The sequence below is a fragment of the Mycena indigotica genome, assembly GCF_014461135.1.
Source record: "Mycena indigotica strain 171206Taipei chromosome Unknown Mind.scaff0009, whole genome shotgun sequence".
NCBI lineage: Eukaryota > Fungi > Basidiomycota > Agaricomycetes > Agaricales > Mycenaceae > Mycena > Mycena indigotica.
Genome location: NW_023503008.1, coordinates 595,725 through 612,375, shown reverse-complemented (window position 1 = coordinate 612,375; position 16,651 = coordinate 595,725). Strand labels below are relative to the sequence as shown.

Sequence of the window (16,651 nt, the reverse complement as noted above, 5' to 3'; positions counted from 1 at the left end):
GTAGCTGTATTAAGTACTAGTAGGTCAATTACTAGCCCGGCGGTTCCGAGATTATAGTACGCGGCGACTGCATACGTAGACCGAGTAAACATGCATTTGATATCGGAGAGACCGCGTTGTGGATTGAATGGAAGAAACATTAGTAGTTCTGAATTATTATCTGAAGTTGTAGTGTGACTGATGATGTGACATGCAACCTGGATGACCACCACGACTTATCGACCAGCCGGAACGATTCCAGTCGTCGCGTTTCCACAAATACCGCAACCCGTCACTGCTCTTTGCTTCGATCCGGTATCAGACACGCTTTGGACAGGCTCCAACTCCGGTAGAATTGCCGCCTTCTACGGTGCACAGGGTCAACCGGGTGTGTGTTTTCCTGTTGGAGGACCATTGGCCGTTAGAAAGTTGCTTGTGGGCGAAGGATATGTCAGGGGTCTGGGCGTTTCTGGTCAAGGACTGGGTACATGGACTAAAGGCGGGATGAACAAATGGTTCTGTCGGTCAGTTGGAATCGAATCTCCGTCTTTCCTAGCATAAACGATGTTGTAGCTCACCTCCAACATTGCATACCTTTTCCAATGTATCATCAGCCTCCTCAGTCCTTGCTGCGTCTTCTACAAACTCAGAGCTCCTGCTTATGAACTCGATGACTGGCAACATTCTACGCCAGGCGCCAACGCCATCGCTAATAACTCATCTTGAGTTTTCACATTCTGCCATATTGTCTGGTGGTGCTGATGGATCAGTTCGGACTCATGACTCCCGTACGGCCATCAACAAACCAGAAGGCCAGTTCATAGCGCATTATGCTGGGATTCAAGGACTGCAAACCAACGGCAACCTTGTATTCACTATAGGGCTCAGTATACGGTGCTATTTGATACCTCAGACGTAAACACAACTGATCAATATTAGTCAGTCTCGTCCGATAACCGACTCATTCGTCAAAGTCTATGACCTTAGAACGATGAGGCCGCTTGCTCCGGTCCCTTTCTCCGCCTCTCCTGCATTCATCAACATCCTTCCAAAACGATCTTCATCGATTGTCGTCACCTCGAGCCAGGGACTTGTTAACATTGTCGATGTCTCGACTTCATCTCACGAATTCTACCAGGTTGGATGTTGGTTGACCAAGCACTAGTCGCGAACTAATGCATTCTCTCAGCTAGACGTGGCGTCGTACATAACCTCCGTCGCTGCATCTCCCACAGGCGTATATATTGCTTGCGGTGATGCTGAAGGAATGGTTCATCTTATCACCCAAGCCGACGAAGAGAGTTCATTACCTTTGAATGGGTTTGATGGGCAGCCTGTAGAAATTGCAGACACCCCTGCTCCCCTGCCAGAAATCGAGTGGTCTGACTCAACGTATGCATCAGTTTGCTCAGACCACGCACTGTTGAGCGTTTTGTTTCAGTCCACTCAGCTCAATCGGAATGCCATATTATGAGTCGAAACTCTTGTCATCTTGGACGCCACTGTTTATTTCTGGCGCAGTGGACTATCCCCCTCCACCGAAAATTCCGCCACAGGTCTTGGTGTCCATCAAGCAGAACGATAACATCGCCTACGCTGCCTTACCCAAGGAACTCAAGGGAAGGCGCAATCTGGTCGTTGTCGGTTCTCGAGGAAAGAAGGGTAGATTTCGAAGCGGGAAATCGCGGGGAAACGAGGTTTGGGTGTGTTGTGCAGTCTCACGTGATGCTTATTGTCATTTCAGCCAGATCCTGATACACCAACGTGGGACAGCTCTAGTTCAATCCCTAGACTGTATCGCAAAGTTGAGATCGAATACTCCAAATTCGGAGTGGAGGACTTTGACTTCGGGTGCGCTAGGCTCACACTGTGGAATATGACTTGATTAAATCTTCAGTTTCTACAATAAAACCGAGTACAGCGGACTAGAAACCCACATCCTCAATTCATATACGAACGCACTCGTGCAGGTGAGTTTCCAAAACAGGACCTTTCGGCTGGATGACGAGATTTCCAGGTGATGCACTACTGTCCCCCCATTCGTCATCTTACCAAATCGCACATTACTACAAATTGCGCCAGAGAACACTGCTTGTTGTGTGAACTGGGCTTTGTTGTACGTATGTTGGAAGATGCCCATGGAATCAACTGCCAGTCAAGCAATTTTTGCAAAGCCGTTGGCGTATTGGCCCACGGTAATATTTACTCCTTCTGATGTTACTTCACTCACTCGAATAGCTGCAAATGCCATCGAACTTATCGACTATGGCCGCGAATCCGCCAACGTCAATTACGCCCTCATGATCCAGTCATTCCACAGGTTCCTACTGGATCGACTGAGTATCGAGGGAAATACCTTTCCAAACAACCTGGTTGTTGCCAAGAATGCGTTGCATCGCGGCCTGCCCGTCGCCGCACCCATTACTCAGTTATTGGGCATTGATGCAAAGAATGTGATCACGTGTATGAATTGTGGTGCTGCACGAGAGAAAGAGAATATGTCTCATGTCATTGACCTCGCTTATCCTCGACCCGTCAGTTCCTAATCTTAATCTCCATTCAAAGTAATCATTCATTTTTTTCTAGGTTCAAAGCGATCTCGATTTCCCCACTATTCTCCGCAATTCTTTGTTACGCCACTTGACGCACAAGGCATCATGTCAGGTTTGCAAGCACTTTGCGAACTTTTCCGTCCGTCGATCTATCGCTACCAAAGATCTTCCTCTCGTCTTGGCTGTCAACGCTTCTGTTTACACGCCAGAGAGTTTAAGTTACTGGCTCGACAACAAGGAGACTTTCATTAAGCCTCAGTTTGAGATCCACGGCCAGGTCAACGGCGTCGACGACCCTGAGGCTACGGTTTACTTACTCAGGGTGAGTGTTTGTTTGTTTTATTCATGACCACGGACTCATCATTCTAGTCTTTGGTCGTTCAAATCGTGACCAAAGACAGTAAGTCGCATTTAGTCTCCATCGTGAAAGGTACCTTTCCAGGTTATCGAGCCGCCTGCGCTAGCTCATCCTCACAGTTCAGCAACCACATGACCCAGCCACTCCGTGGGTTGTTTTTAATGATTTTGTGGTCCAGAGCATCTCAGAACGAGAAGCTTTGAGCTTCCCTGATACTTGGAAGGTAAATTTTCGCTTACTCTACGGCATTGTTCTCATATATTTTAGGTTCCAGCAATTCTTTATTATGAGCGAATCGATGGCGCAGACGCCATTGATCTCAGTGGTCTGCCCTTCCAAATGAATCCAGACATCCTTTGTCGGGATACCTCAATATCTCTGTACTCCCTTTTTGTTTTTTCTTTTGACCGGGAACCTGAATATTCGTCCGCTAGCAACCGCGATCCTGCCCTCATCAAACATGAATGTCTCACTTACAGCGAATTGCCTCCCCCTGGCACTCATGTAGCTATCGATGCCGAGTTTGTTTCTATGCAACAGGTCAACTCCCTTTATCTACACCATGCGCTTTCCTGATCAGACCAGGAAGAAACCGAATACCGATCCGATGGAAGTAAACAGGTACTTCGACCTGCAAGACTCAGTCTCGCCCGTGTGTCTGTTCTGCGATGCGAGGGACCTAGACAAGGCCTCCCTTTTATCGACGACCACATTCACACTAGTGAAGTCATCGTCGATTACCTGACCGAGTTTTCTGGCATTCGATGTAAGAGATGACCTCCTTCCGATTACACGTATTCACCTTTTTTTCAAGTTGGCGACCTAGATCTTAACCTTTCGCCTCATACTCTAACACCACTGAAAGTAGTATATAAGAAGTTGCGTCTTTTGGTGGACAGAGGATGCGTCTTCATAGGCCACGGCTTATCGAAAGACTTTAGGATCATTAGTATGTCTTTTAGTGCTTCTTGGCCTTGGTTATTAATCAAGAGACCAGATATTTTTGTTCCGCCAGATCAAGTCATCGACACTGTCGACCTGTTCTTTCTACAATCGAGGCAACGGCGTCTCTCCCTTCGCTTTTTGTCGTGGTTTGTTCTCGGAGAAAACATCCAGACAGATACGCATGACTCGATTGAAGATGCGCGTTCGGCGTTGAATCTTTATAAGGCGTATCAAGAATTGGAGGCTGCGGGCGAATTCGACAATAAGCTGGAAGAGCTGTACCGAGAAGGACGTCAATATGTAAGCCGCCTTCGCTCTCAGGCTTTTATTCATTGCTGTCAGAACTTTAAACCGCCACCACTTCCTGATGGAAATGTTGGGGCTATGCATACGCAAGAGAACAATCAACTCGCGTATCTTACCCATGAAGCGCTGTATCAACAAGAGCAAGGACGGAGTTGGCGACGGACACGAGCTTAGATGTAGCAGACCTAAATTTGTAAAGCGGTGTGATCTGGGGGGCCCTGATAAACATGACCAAACAAGTCACGCCTCATTGCTTCTCGCTCAGACCCTCATCTTCGCCATGTCCCGAGTTGTTCACCCTCTCCCAGCGCCCGTCGTTCACGCCGGTTTTTCCGTTCCCCACTCCAAGTCGACCGTGTTGGCTGGTGTCCAAGACGCGTATTGGAGCGATGATGAAGCTGTTCGCCAGATCTCTTTTTCGCGCGCGTTTTTGTTGCTGACCGCTGATTAGGACGACGCGGAATGCCCTCTTTGTCTCGAGGAGATGGACATCTCGGACCTCAATTTCAAGCCTTGTATCTGTGGCTACCAGGTGATGCGTTTGCTCATAGTTCTTTGACTCGCGCTCATATCGTCTCCAGATTTGCCAATTCTGCTGGCATCACATCAAGGAAAACCTCAACAAGCGCTGTCCTGCATGTCGTAGGATCTATACTGACGAGGCTGTCGAGTTCAAGGCCATAGCCACACAAGAGTATGTTTTCCAAAGGTTCTTCTTTCTGGACTCTGACGTGATTTTTCTTCAGTCATAAGCGTCTTACACAACAGAAGAAGCAGCGCGAGCGAGAGCGCAAGGAGCTGGATACTCTCGGCCGGCGACACTTGGCGAATGTCCGGGTGGTGCAACGAAGTATCGTGTATGTGGTTGGAATCGGTCCTCGATTTGCCAAAGAAGAGGTATGTAGTAGTAGGTTTCATGTCAAAATCTGATAAAACTTGCAGCTTATTCCGACTCTCCGCTCAAACGAGTACTTCGGCCAGTATGGCAAGATCACCAAAATACTTTTGGTGAAACGGACTCCATCGGGCGGCGGGGCGCCTGTCGTCGGCCTCTACATCACCTACAATCGACGGGAGGACGCAGCTCGAGCCATTTCGGCCGTTGACGGAACCGCCTCCCCTGGTGGGGGTCGGGAGGTGATGCGAGCAAGCTTTGGCACGACAAAATATTGCATGGCCTTCCTTCGCGGCGTCACATGCAATGATCACAACTGTATGAATCTACACGAATGGGGTGACGAGAAAGATTGTTTCACTAAAGAGGATTTAACAACCTTGTTTGTGTTTCCTCTTTCGGCTGTTTCCTTTTTAACTTGCGTGACAGGAAACATACGATGAAGGCGACGGAAAGTCGTACCAGGACAGTCGTGAGCAAAAAAGAGGACGGCGAAGGTATTGTTCATTGTTTACTCTCCTCTTCAGTGATGAAACTTGCTTGCTCGTAGCTTTGCCGAAAACTTCTGCCTGGGCCAAAGTACCGACACCGACTGCAGCGCCAATTGCGCCGGCGGCTGTGCCTACTTCAACACGTTCATCACGTCGTGGTGGATCAAGACAAGCTCGTTCTGTGGCCTCCAATTCGACAGCATCAACGGTCAAAGAACGAAAGGCTTCCAAAGCCACGCCTCAAGCTCCTTCTTCCCGCCCATCTACTCCCGCGGCATCATTACCAGTCCGACCAGTTACTCCAGCGGACAAACCGCCTCGATCCAAGAAAGATGCGCAACAGCCATCTTCTCCTGCTCCCTCTGCTGCTGCTGATTCAGACGCTGGATCTGTTGTGTCGCCTGTCCGACCACAATCCGCCGACTCAATAACATCTTCAACCCCATCTGTACCGCCAGGACTTCCCGCAGTTCCTCCCGGTCTATCAGGCCCACCAGGAATATCAGGACCGAGTCGCCCGCCACGCGTTGCTACTGCGTCACCACAAACTCCGTTGTTGTCGTTCCAGTCGTCATATCAGATGTCAACAGCAGCACGTGCGCTACTCGACGATGTCACTCAGCGATGGGAGAAGCCGTTGGCTGTAGCCCAGCCTCTTCCCGATTTCGACCGCACCCTCGAAGTTCTCAATGGGCAAGATGGAGGCGGGGGCTTCAGTTTCAATCTTGACCCTAAGTTGGCTGGTGCTGAAACGGACGAGGGTGTCGATCTGCTTCCTGATTTCGAATCAGAGGCCAAGATGCCTTTCCATGGCTCGTACATGGATGCGTTCCCTGCTTTACGCACCGGTGTTTCTCCTGGTTCTTCCCCATTCATGACCCCTCCTGGTCTACCCTATTCACATAACCCCAGTCGCTCGATATACGACCCGTTATCAATGCGACCTTCTATGACTCCAATTGAGCGACAGTCAACTGGCGGTTCAAGCTATCTTGGCTCGTTCAATCCATTTTCAGACTCGGCCGAAGATGCGTCACGATCACAGTACGATGACGATCCGAGTAGGAAAATGTCCCGATTTGGGTTCGCCCGTGGGCGGCAGAGTTCAACGGCGGCCACCAACTCTCCCGTTCACGTGCCTTCACCTCTTTCTGGCGAAAGCCACTCATTCTATAACTCTGCGGAGCCACCACATCCACCGGCTGTTCCACCCTGGAGTTCGTATTATCCGATGAATGGCTCTGCTGGTAGCTCTCCTCTGGTGCCCCCAGCTCAAGCACAGCCGGCGTATAACCAGCAACAGAGTCGTTTCCAACCATTCGGCGCAGAAGTCAGTGAGGCTCAGTTGCGCGATTTCATCCAAAGCAGTCGTGAACGTGCCAATGCCCCGGGCATGAACCCACCAGCTGGTATGACACTTTTATTTGTGTGAAGTCTAGATTCGATGTTGACGGAACTTTTTCTTCTTTGCTTGCTTTTGTACCTACTTTTCGCCATCCCGAATCTGTATTTCCTTCCCCCCCTTTGGCTATTTTAGAATCTTCATCGCCGTTTGGGATGAATCCCCCTCAATCCTTCAATGATCCTGCAATCATGGCCGCTTTTGCACCGTCAATGCCTCCACCTGGATTCAACACCGAACCAATGGCTTATGCGCCTCCTCCTGGCCTTTCCTATGGAGGACCTCCTGGTATTCTGCAACATGGGGTGTTAGAGAACGTGGAGAATAATGGGTCCGCACATGGTGAGTTCATTTCCATTTATCCCAAGGGGAGGGAGATCAGGATACCGAGTGCCGTGCTTTCTCAGTGCGGAAAATCTATTATCGGCATTGATTCAAACTTCACTCTCCTTACGCATGGACTCTCTACCGACCGGCTTACATAATGAATCATCGCCCATCTCCCTCCTCTGGTGATCGTCGACCAAGTTTGACGCTGACCTGCTGTTGTGTCCGATTCAGCTTCGACGACGGACTCCCCTTCACTCTCGGCTGCCGACTTCCCGGCTTTGACTGCATCTACCTCGGTCGATTCCTCGACACTCCGACGCGAAGAACCAATTGTCGAGCAACAACCAGTTCCTTCTCCTATCGATGACAAAGCCACCGAAAAAGCCGAACGAAAGGCAGCCAGGAAGGCTGCTGCCGCTGAAAAGGCCGCTGAACGACAAAAAATCGCACAAGAAAAGGCAGCAATAAAATCTGCAGAACGTGCTCGTTTAGCCCAAGAAAAGGAAGAAAAACAAGCAGCGCTGAAGGCAGAGCAGGATCGAGCAGCAGCTCTGAAGACAGAGCAAGAACGAACAGCCAAGGAGCGACTAGAAAAGGAGAAAGTAGCGAGGGAGAAGGAGCGTTTAGCAAAATTGGAGCAGCAGAGGGTGGCGGAGGAGAAGAAGAATAAAACTAGCGAACAAAAAGCGAAAAAGGAAGGTACCACGCGGCAAACGTCTGCAGCCACAACCCAGGAACCAGTATCACAGCTCCCGCTCCTTTCCAAAAAACCGAAAAAGAACAAACCGGTTGTGCGACCTATCAAGCAGGTTCACAGAGAAGAGCATCATCAACCTGTCTCTGTTGACGACACGAATACACTTCCACCAACCTCTGCCATCGAGACCACGATTTTCCCAACTGGAAGCTCAAACAACTCTCGTGCTCAATCCGTAGACGGAAATGCATTACCAACCACTCTGGAAGATTTGTTGGAGGATTTGCACGTGATGAATCCTTCGCTTGACCTCCCGAACCATATTTTCTTCGATGTTCATAAGATCAATCCTGCTAGCAAGATGCCCCTTGAATATGGGCCATTGGTTCATGCGTTATCAGCGCTTTCGGTGGGCAGCGGTTCATTTGCCAATGGCACTGCCTCGGGACCTGCCGACACCGCCATCTCGTCTTTCCAAGAGTTGTTAGAGACGTTGACGCAAACTATCTCCGCGTTGCTCCGCCTTCTCCCTCGTACAACCTGGGACGAAAGCTCTTATTTTGATGGCGTATTGGGGGAGATGTTAAAGGGTGGGGACTACGACAACAACCTGGACGACTCCAGAGATAACAATGTCGAAGCGCTAACGTTGGCGCTTGAGCGGCGTGCTCGGTGGATGGAGGTCCAGCTTTCCAAACTCGAAGAGTTACACCGTGACATCAATACTGCAGCCGTTCGTGCAGTGCTGTCGTTCAATGACAATGGCTGGGATCGATTTGGGTTCTTACCTCGAGTTGGGAACACCCTGCGTCGATTTGACAACATTGGCATTGTTGAGGAGGCCGGAGTTGTGAGGAATATGACGGCAGATGAATTGGAGAAAAAGCTTATCGTTGCTCAGGAGGCTGCGGTGTTTGCTGAGACAGAGGTTCGGGAGTTCATGGAAAGAATGAGTGGTATTCGGCCGTACGAAGATGAGATGTAGCGATGTAGCGACTTGTAGCGAGTTATCCAAAAAATAGAGTCGTCACGATCACATCCTCCCCGCCATTTGCTACACCACAACCAGCCTGAACCAAAACCCGGCGCAACACCCCATCGAGCAGCCAAACAGCTCTATTGTCCTGGCCACCGCGTCTTAGCAGTTAGTGTGCTTGTAGCGGTATATAAATGCAGATTACGAGTACTTATGTAATCGTCTATCAATATCTGTCGTCCGCGTTTCAGGACCTCGATCTAGAGACTAGAGTAATCTATTTTTGTAATGAAATTATCAGTTCTGACCCTAACCCTACTTGCAAGGCTTGACGCAAAATGTATACGTTCACCGTAAAAGGCTGTTAGTGACCTGGGTGTGACGTGCTTCTCATGCCGTTAACGTCCTCTCGCTTTTTCACTGTATGGCTTTTGCCTGGCTTTGAACCGTACACATCAAGGACTATTGAACTCTCAGTTCTTCCATTCTCGTCACACTCTGCTCCTCATCCGTCTCGCTGTCGAATTCTATCGCCTTTGCTTTCCCTTTCCCAGCGAAGCGCATAGCTATTGGGTTGGCGTTCTTTCGCATTCTCTTCCATCGCTTATCCTCCGCAGATTTATTGGTCTCCTCGTCGATTCTCCGCTTTAATTCCAAGCGTTTAGCGGCGGCAATGCGCTAGCAGGTATTTCAGTTAACATTCACCTGCCGTGTCAATCTCACCTTCGAAAACATCGCATCTAGGTGGATCAAGCTCCTCAGTACCACCTTGCATTTGTAGCGAGGACCTAGGTCGGGCGAAAATGTTCGATATGTGTGGAGAGTGAAGCCTACTTCCACAACGTCCTTAAATTTGAAGGCGGTGGGATCTCTGAGAACAACCCTCAGCAGGAAGTGAGTACCGAGCATCCACTTAAGTTATTTGCTTACTCCTGATCGTTTAACTGCAGGTACGCCACAATATTGTCAGCGCAAATAGCCAGTTTGTCGCTCTCCCGTTCTGCCAATATACCGCGGGGGTCGACATGATGTTCTGGACGGACCCGAGCGTCTTCGGGAATGTTCTTCGTCGAACGCGTGAAATATCGGGTATCGGCCGTCAGCGTAAGTCCGTATTCTTCAGAATTTGCCAACCCAGTGAAAGATACTATAGGTGCGTCGTCCACTTTGTCGTGAAAGAGTTCTTGCACCTTGCGAGCTAAACCTATGGCCTTAGTGAACGCGTCTGTGTCATATCCTGCTATAGTGACGCTTTGTGTCAACGTGCCGCTGGCAGCATGTTTTGCGCTATGGAGGAGTCCACTTAGTGAGTCGTCAAGAAATGATCACTCACTTATCCCAACTGACCGGTGGTAAGGATTTATCGGTGATAACGCCGACCACTGTGAATATGGCTTCCTCGGCCCCCCCTTTTGCCGTTCTAGCCATCGCTTTGAATAACGCTCCGTCGGCCACATCGCGTATGAATATGTTCTTAATCTAATAGCGTGAGTACTTCGCCGTATCTCTCAGGATACAAGGTACTAACTTCGCATTGAGTTCCAGGGGTGCCTATCTGGGTATCTTTAGGGAGGTCCACCATAACCTTTTGCCATTTTACTATCGCTTCAGCTGAGTGTAGTTGTTAATTCCTTCTCGCTTATCTGCTCTGACTTACTCATTTCAGCGTCAGTTGGCTTTGGGTGTGTCATCTCGGGATTCGGTCAAAGTGCGACTTTGCAACAGCGACAGGGTATTTAAGGAGCTTACCCTGCATCAGCTCTAACCTGGCGACATGCTCCGGGTTCCTGGCAACCACAGTTTTTGCATCAGCTGTATGCGATCGAATGCTTGGGTACTCCTGACGAACGGCGTCACTTATATGAGTATTCTCCTCTTCTCCTTCATAGTCAACCAACTTCATGTCTCATATACCTCCTCGCGAGGATTTCCTTTCCTCCTTCTTCACTGGAGCCAGCTCGGTACCCCACGACGCTGCGAACGCCGATTCACATACGTCTTCAGAAACGCAAGGTTCAAACCCACCTGAAGATGAAGTGAAGTAAACGCACTATATTAGTGTTTCTTATTTGTGTTGCTCACCATTTACACTAGTAAAACGGTTTCCGTACGCTCCAGCTCGGATCTTTCAGATCCTCCCGCAACCCCCCCTGCTAAAACCAAGTCGTTCGTCCTCTCGCGAAAATATAGTCTTTCACTGACTCCTCATAGTGCTCCGGTTCCTTCCGGACGAAGCACTCGGTCTACGACAGCCAAGATTGCCAAAAAAGATACGGTATTGCAATTGCTAATTCCTTCTCTAACTAACAGCTCTCTCTTTTCACGCCTCAAAGTCGTCGATACCCTATCGCCTACTCCTGCTGGCAAGAATAACACGGCACGTGCAGCCGCGTCGTCTTCAAGCAAGGGTGGCAATTCTAATGCGTTGAATTCGTTGTCAGTTAGCTCTGTGTCGAGTAAATCACTCATTAATCGTTTTTGCAGTTTTCAAACTGACACGCGCGGCAAAGTTCTGGTAACCTCTGCAGTTTCGAGGTATGTTGCTAATCCAAAATACTTTTCGCTTATCTCCAATCGACTCAGTCAACCCTCTCCTTCTATACCCCGTACCTCTTCACAGCATACCTTTGCACTTGGAGATCAATTACCAGACACTCAGTCGCATCTGATCGTCCAACCGGCTGCCGCTAGGTTTGTCCATTTCTCAATCCGAATGTCAAAACCGATGCATTGCAGTACTCCGCACTTGTCCAATATGCCGCCTCTATCTACCTCTCTCCCAGTCACTTTTGTCCCGCCGTCTACTACTAGTACCACTGCCTCTGGAGGCGCTTCTGGAACACCAAGTATGGCGGCGGCCCCTCTGAATTTTAATTTGTTAGAATCTACTTTCCCCGGAATCACGTACGCAATTTCTTCTTTTTCTGGTCAGTGCAGTGATTAAAGTCCTACAGCGAATATCTCGCCCGTATGCATGGGTCTTTTCCCATGCCCTCGGTACTTGATTCCACTCTAACGGCTAGGTACGACCACTTGCGTTTTAGTTTGTTGCTCACTGTGATCAGCGTTGTCGACCACGCTGCAGCTGGGTCGTCGGCACTTACGATGTCTCCCCTCGGTCCCAGAGTTGCGGAAGCTAGTCAATCTCTTGTTCTGAACAGTGTGGATAAAGGCAAGCGCAAGCGGTTCGTGAATATCTCCAACTGTTGTTATATGTGTTCATTATCTTTAGCGTTCCCTCCGATGATTTGGCTGACGACGATAACTCTTCAACGCCTCCTCCGCCGTTTAAGACTATGGATACCAGAGACTCTCCACCCCCTCCTTCCAAATATATTGATAATGTTTCCTTTTCAACACTGCCTTTGCCGTATGTATCCCACCCGATCCAGCAAATTTACTGAAATTCATTCCAGGGTTTTGCCGATTAACTGCGAGGTTACGCCAAATTTCATCAAATACATTCCAGCATCTCAACTCGCTGTATTCCAAGCGCTCCCGCCATTGGTGTACGTTTTATGTCCTTCAATCTTTCTACGCTGATATATATTTTTAGGCAGGGCACGTGGCGGTCTTGGAGTAAAGAAAAAGCGGTTAATTACACCTACGAACAACTTCGGAGCGAAGTTACCATGGAGAACACCAATGGCCAGTAAGTTCGTCTATCTTCTTTCTCTTCATTCCTTCTAACGGTATGTGTGCGTGTCAGGTTGTTGATCAGCTCTTTGCAAGCCGTGATGTTCCAGTCATTCGTCAACAGATCGCGTGCGTCTCCCCGTTGTGTACTTGCCGTGCGTCCAGTCACTGGGCTCCGACCACGGTTCGATTTCTTTTGCTTTTTGATATGCAAGTGATCTCTGATGTTCTGTTTTAGATATACCATTTGCGTCGCCGAACTCAACGCTGTCGCCACGATGACGACAGTTGTCAGAGTGTCCACTTCCTTTCTAAATGTCGGCCAGCCCGCTGGAGGAGGTGTCAGAGAAAAGGGCATCACCTGCATGATACCTCGCGGCGAGTCCGAACGGCTCGCGTCCTTCACTTGTATGGTGTTGCAAAAACCGGAGTTTGCGGTCCAGATACGACAGGGGATCGTCACGTTTTCGACAAACCGTGAGGTCAAAGAACGTAAGTATTCTTGTATGCCGTTGATGTTAGTTAATGTTGAACAGCATCGGACGATGAACAAGACGACAATCCCTGCTTCGCTACGGCTTCAACCCGTGCACCTTCGTCCGTCGGGCTAGTCGGGCGAGACCAGCTCGACTTCACTGATACTGGTATGTCTGTCAAACGGCCGTTCCTTATGCTGATGTAAATGCAGTTCCGATATACGATGGGCGAAGCATATCGTGGTCGTACGAGCAATGCATGTCTCATCTCGAAGAACTCCCGCGCTTCCCACAACCGGAAGTTCCTCACGATTCCATGGCGGTGGTGGGTTACAATACCGTCTCGTTGTAAGGGCAACCCCGGAGGCCTGAGATCAAGGTCCTAGCAGGGGAGGATCCAAAGCGTGAACATTGGTAAGCGAATACAAATGAAGCTGACCTAGCAGGGGAGGATCCAAAGAGAAGAAACTCTAAGGGTCCGCCTGCTAGGTAGCTGGCTATATACTGCTTGTCCGTAGCTGCCGCTGTCGGGCACAGAAGGCTTGGGCGGCGTCGCAGGCGAGGTCCCAGGGCGACCGTCGGGAGGGCGTTGACGGATCGGTGATTGTGCGGGCGAGATGGAGGGCCGGGCCGGAGACGGAACCGAGTCGGACCGGAATCGGAGGCGTCTCCGAGGGGCCGAAAGGGAGGTTCCCCTGACATCACCCCCCTTTGAATGCGGCGTCCCGACGCATAGACCGGAACGGAATCGAGTCGAAGGTCGCGGAGGCGATGTGTCGTGGGCTTGCCAGGGTACTTACGATAGAACTCCGCAATTTTCTCCGGGGCGAAGACGCGGTCGAAGCGGACCCATTGGTCGTGCGATGCGTCGTAGCCTTTCCATCTGACGAAGTAGTTCAGCCGCTTATACCTCACCCTTGCGTCCAGGATTTCCTCTACTTCCCACTCCGGGACTCCGTCCTCGAGGTCCAGAGGGGGCTGGTCGTAGCCGGGGCGTCCGTCGAAGGGGTCGTCCTGAGCGAGCTCGAGCTTGACGACGGGGAAGACCGGGTGGAGCTTCGAGTAGCGCGGAGGGAGGTCGAGCTTGTAGGCACCTTTGCTGATCTCCTGGACTATCTTGAACGGCCCAAGGCGGCGATGGGAGAACTTTTCCGAGGGGCGAGTCGTCCTGATGTCAGAGGCATCCAGCCAAACACGGTCGCCAACCTTAAACTCCGGAGACGGAGTCCGTCTCCGGTCGTAGTAGCGCTTGTACTCCTCTTTGGCCTTAGTGAGCGCGGCCTTGGCTTCAGCAACACCAGTGGCGATCCGGTCGGGAACTCGTTCACTGACTCCATGGCGGAACGGACTCCGGGTTCGAAGCCCATGCGGGGAGCCGTCCCGTGTCCGTCATGAAGGGGACCTGCTGCGTGGAGGAGTGAACGTGGTTGTTGTAGGCGAACTCCGCGGCCGGAATCAGCTCATCCCAGTCGTCCTGCTGGTAGTTGGTGAAGATCCGCAAGTACTGCTCCAGCTCTTGGTTGACGCGCTCTGTCTGACCGTCTGTCTGCGGGTGGTACGCGGTGGACGTGGCGGGCTTGATGCCGATTAGACGCCAAAGTTCTCGGGTGAAGTCCGCGATGAACTGCGAGCCGCGGTCGGAGACGTACTTCTCCGGAGTCCCATGGTGCCGCCAGACATTCCGGTAGTAGAGGCGGGCTGCCCCTACTGCATCGACCGTCGTATGACACTCTGAGAAGTGGGCGCGCTTTCCGAGGGTGTCAACGACGACCATGATCGCGTCGTACCCATGGGCTTCGGGAGCTCTACGATGAAGTCGACGGAGACGGTATGCCAGCGTTCGGGAGGCGTTTCCGTGGGGTGCAGTTCTCCGTGGGGCAGTCTCCGGAGTGCCTTGGTGCGACAGCACAAGTCACAGGTCGCAACATACCGGCCGATATGGCGAGACATCTGAGGCCACCAGTAGTTCCGGGAGACCAACTCCAGGGTCTTGAAACGACCTGCGTGTCCGGCGACTCGGGTGTCATGGCAGAGCTCGATGATGCGTCTCCGGAGGTCCTTGTCTTTTGGTACGACGATCTTTCCTCGGAAATGGAGAAGACCGCCGGAGACGGCCCACTCGTCAGAACGTGAGGAGCGGGGGCCTCGAGCTTGACCTTGAACCTTAAGAAGTTGCCGGGCCGCTAGTGCGACGGGCTCCTCCAGGTCAGGCTCACCGGAGAGGGCATCACGGATGTCACGGAGGAGTTCAGAGCCGGGACCGGAACGGAAACGCCCTCGAGTGCGCGGACGTGGAAGAGTTCAGGCCGCAGAAGGACGACGTCGGAGTTGTCGGAATCGACTCCGTGGTCGGGTCTCCGGGAGAGGGCGTCAGGCCGACCCATATCGCGGCCAGGTTTGTGGTGCAGCGTGAAGTCGAACCGGGAGAGGTACAGAGACCACCGGGCCTGTCTCCGGTTGAGGTGTTGCGTCTTCCTGAAGTACTCCAAATTCTTATGGTCAGTCCAAATCTCGACAGGGTGCGCGGCGCCCTCGAGGAAGTGTCTATATTCCTCGAGTGCGGGATGATCGCGAGCATCTCCTTGTCGTGGATTTCGTAGTTGCGCTGGACATCATTTAAGCTTTTGGAATAGAATGCTACAGGGTGCCACTTCCCGTCCGGGGCGGATTGTGAAAGGAACCGCCCCCGTCGCATAATCAGAGCTGTCCGCCTCGAGTCGGAAAGGCCGTGTGTCATCCGGAATCGCCAGGACCGGTTCCGAGGTGACCGCGTCCTTGATCGCTTGGAACGCGGAGGCCTCCGCGTCGCCCCAAGTCCATTGCTGGTCCTTCTTGGTGAGCACGAAAAGAGGGCGCGCAAGGGTCGAGAAGTCCCGAATGAACCTGCGGTAGAAGTTAGCGAACCCGAGGAACTGCTGAATGTCCTTCTTGTTTTCCGGAGTCGGCCAAGCGGAGACGCCTGCGACCTTGACGGGGTCCATTTCGACGTGGTTGTGGGAGATGATGACTCCGAGGTACTCGATTGACGATTTTTCAAAGTCGCACTTCTCCGCTCGGAGGTACAACTTGTGCTCTCGGAGTCGCCGCAAGACCTCCCTGAACAATCTGCCGGTGTTTCCGGAGGTCGGAATGGGCGATCAAGATGTCGTCAAGGTAGATCATGACGTCTCCGGAGAGGATGAGGTCCTGAAAAATGTCATTCATCATCGTTTGGAACGTCGCGGGAGAGTTTGTCAGGCCGAAATACATCACCAAGGGCTCGAACAGGCCTCGGTTAGTCCGGAAAGCCGCTTTCCACTCGTCACCTTCCTTGATCCGGACGTTGTTGAAGCCCCAACGGACGTCGAGTTTGGTGAAGTAACGAGCGCCTTTGAGCCGGTTGATGAGGTCGTTGATCAGCGGAAGGGGGTACCGGTTTTTGACAGTCATCGCATTGAGAGCACGGTAGTCCTGGACGAAGCGGAGTCCCGCCCTCCTTCTTCTTGACGAAGAAGACCGGAGACGCCATCGGAGACTTGGAGGGGAATCCGGCCCGTCGAAAGCCCTTCCTCGATGAACGCGTCGAGCTCGCGTTGCTCGAGGGGCGAGATGGGGTACACCTTGCAGTT

General features: G+C 51.4%; 3 protein-coding genes across 3 annotated transcripts; 2 read left to right on the top strand and 1 right to left on the bottom strand.

Moving 5' to 3' along the window:
* Positions 1–201: 201 nt before the first annotated feature.
* On the top strand, positions 202–9,207 carry MIND_01004900 (PAN2-PAN3 deadenylation complex catalytic subunit PAN2; the record flags this gene model as incomplete). The annotated part of the gene is made up of 28 exons (XM_037366648.1): positions 202–367; positions 425–503; positions 553–873; positions 919–1,117; positions 1,169–1,371; positions 1,421–1,676; positions 1,724–1,830; positions 1,877–1,949; positions 1,997–2,174; positions 2,218–2,513; positions 2,566–2,853; positions 2,901–2,961; positions 3,009–3,112; positions 3,157–3,429; positions 3,475–3,655; positions 3,704–3,838; positions 3,887–4,134; positions 4,177–4,291; positions 4,449–4,540; positions 4,592–4,672; positions 4,722–4,834; positions 4,887–5,037; positions 5,083–5,417; positions 5,465–5,532; positions 5,586–6,935; positions 7,064–7,270; positions 7,490–8,883; positions 9,196–9,207. 28 exons carry the CDS (start codon positions 202–204, stop codon positions 9,205–9,207), a joined length of 7,086 nt encoding a protein of 2,361 aa, XP_037216042.1.
* A 186-nt stretch (positions 9,208–9,393) lies between these two features.
* Positions 9,394–10,622, bottom strand: MIND_01004800 (uncharacterized protein; the record flags this gene model as incomplete). Its single annotated transcript, XM_037366647.1, has 6 exons — positions 9,394–9,609; positions 9,655–9,814; positions 9,862–10,218; positions 10,265–10,410; positions 10,460–10,542; positions 10,589–10,622. 6 exons carry the CDS (start codon positions 10,620–10,622, stop codon positions 9,394–9,396), a joined length of 996 nt encoding a protein of 331 aa, XP_037216041.1.
* A 210-nt stretch (positions 10,623–10,832) lies between these two features.
* On the top strand, positions 10,833–13,395 carry MIND_01004700 (uncharacterized protein; the record flags this gene model as incomplete). The annotated part of the gene is made up of 16 exons (XM_037366646.1): positions 10,833–10,972; positions 11,026–11,097; positions 11,143–11,201; positions 11,256–11,367; positions 11,416–11,466; positions 11,515–11,622; positions 11,668–11,835; positions 11,886–11,954; positions 11,997–12,116; positions 12,164–12,301; positions 12,348–12,440; positions 12,488–12,583; positions 12,641–12,751; positions 12,806–13,059; positions 13,104–13,211; positions 13,256–13,395. 16 exons carry the CDS (start codon positions 10,833–10,835, stop codon positions 13,393–13,395), a joined length of 1,839 nt encoding a protein of 612 aa, XP_037216040.1.
* Between the last annotated feature and the right edge of the window lie 3,256 nt (positions 13,396–16,651).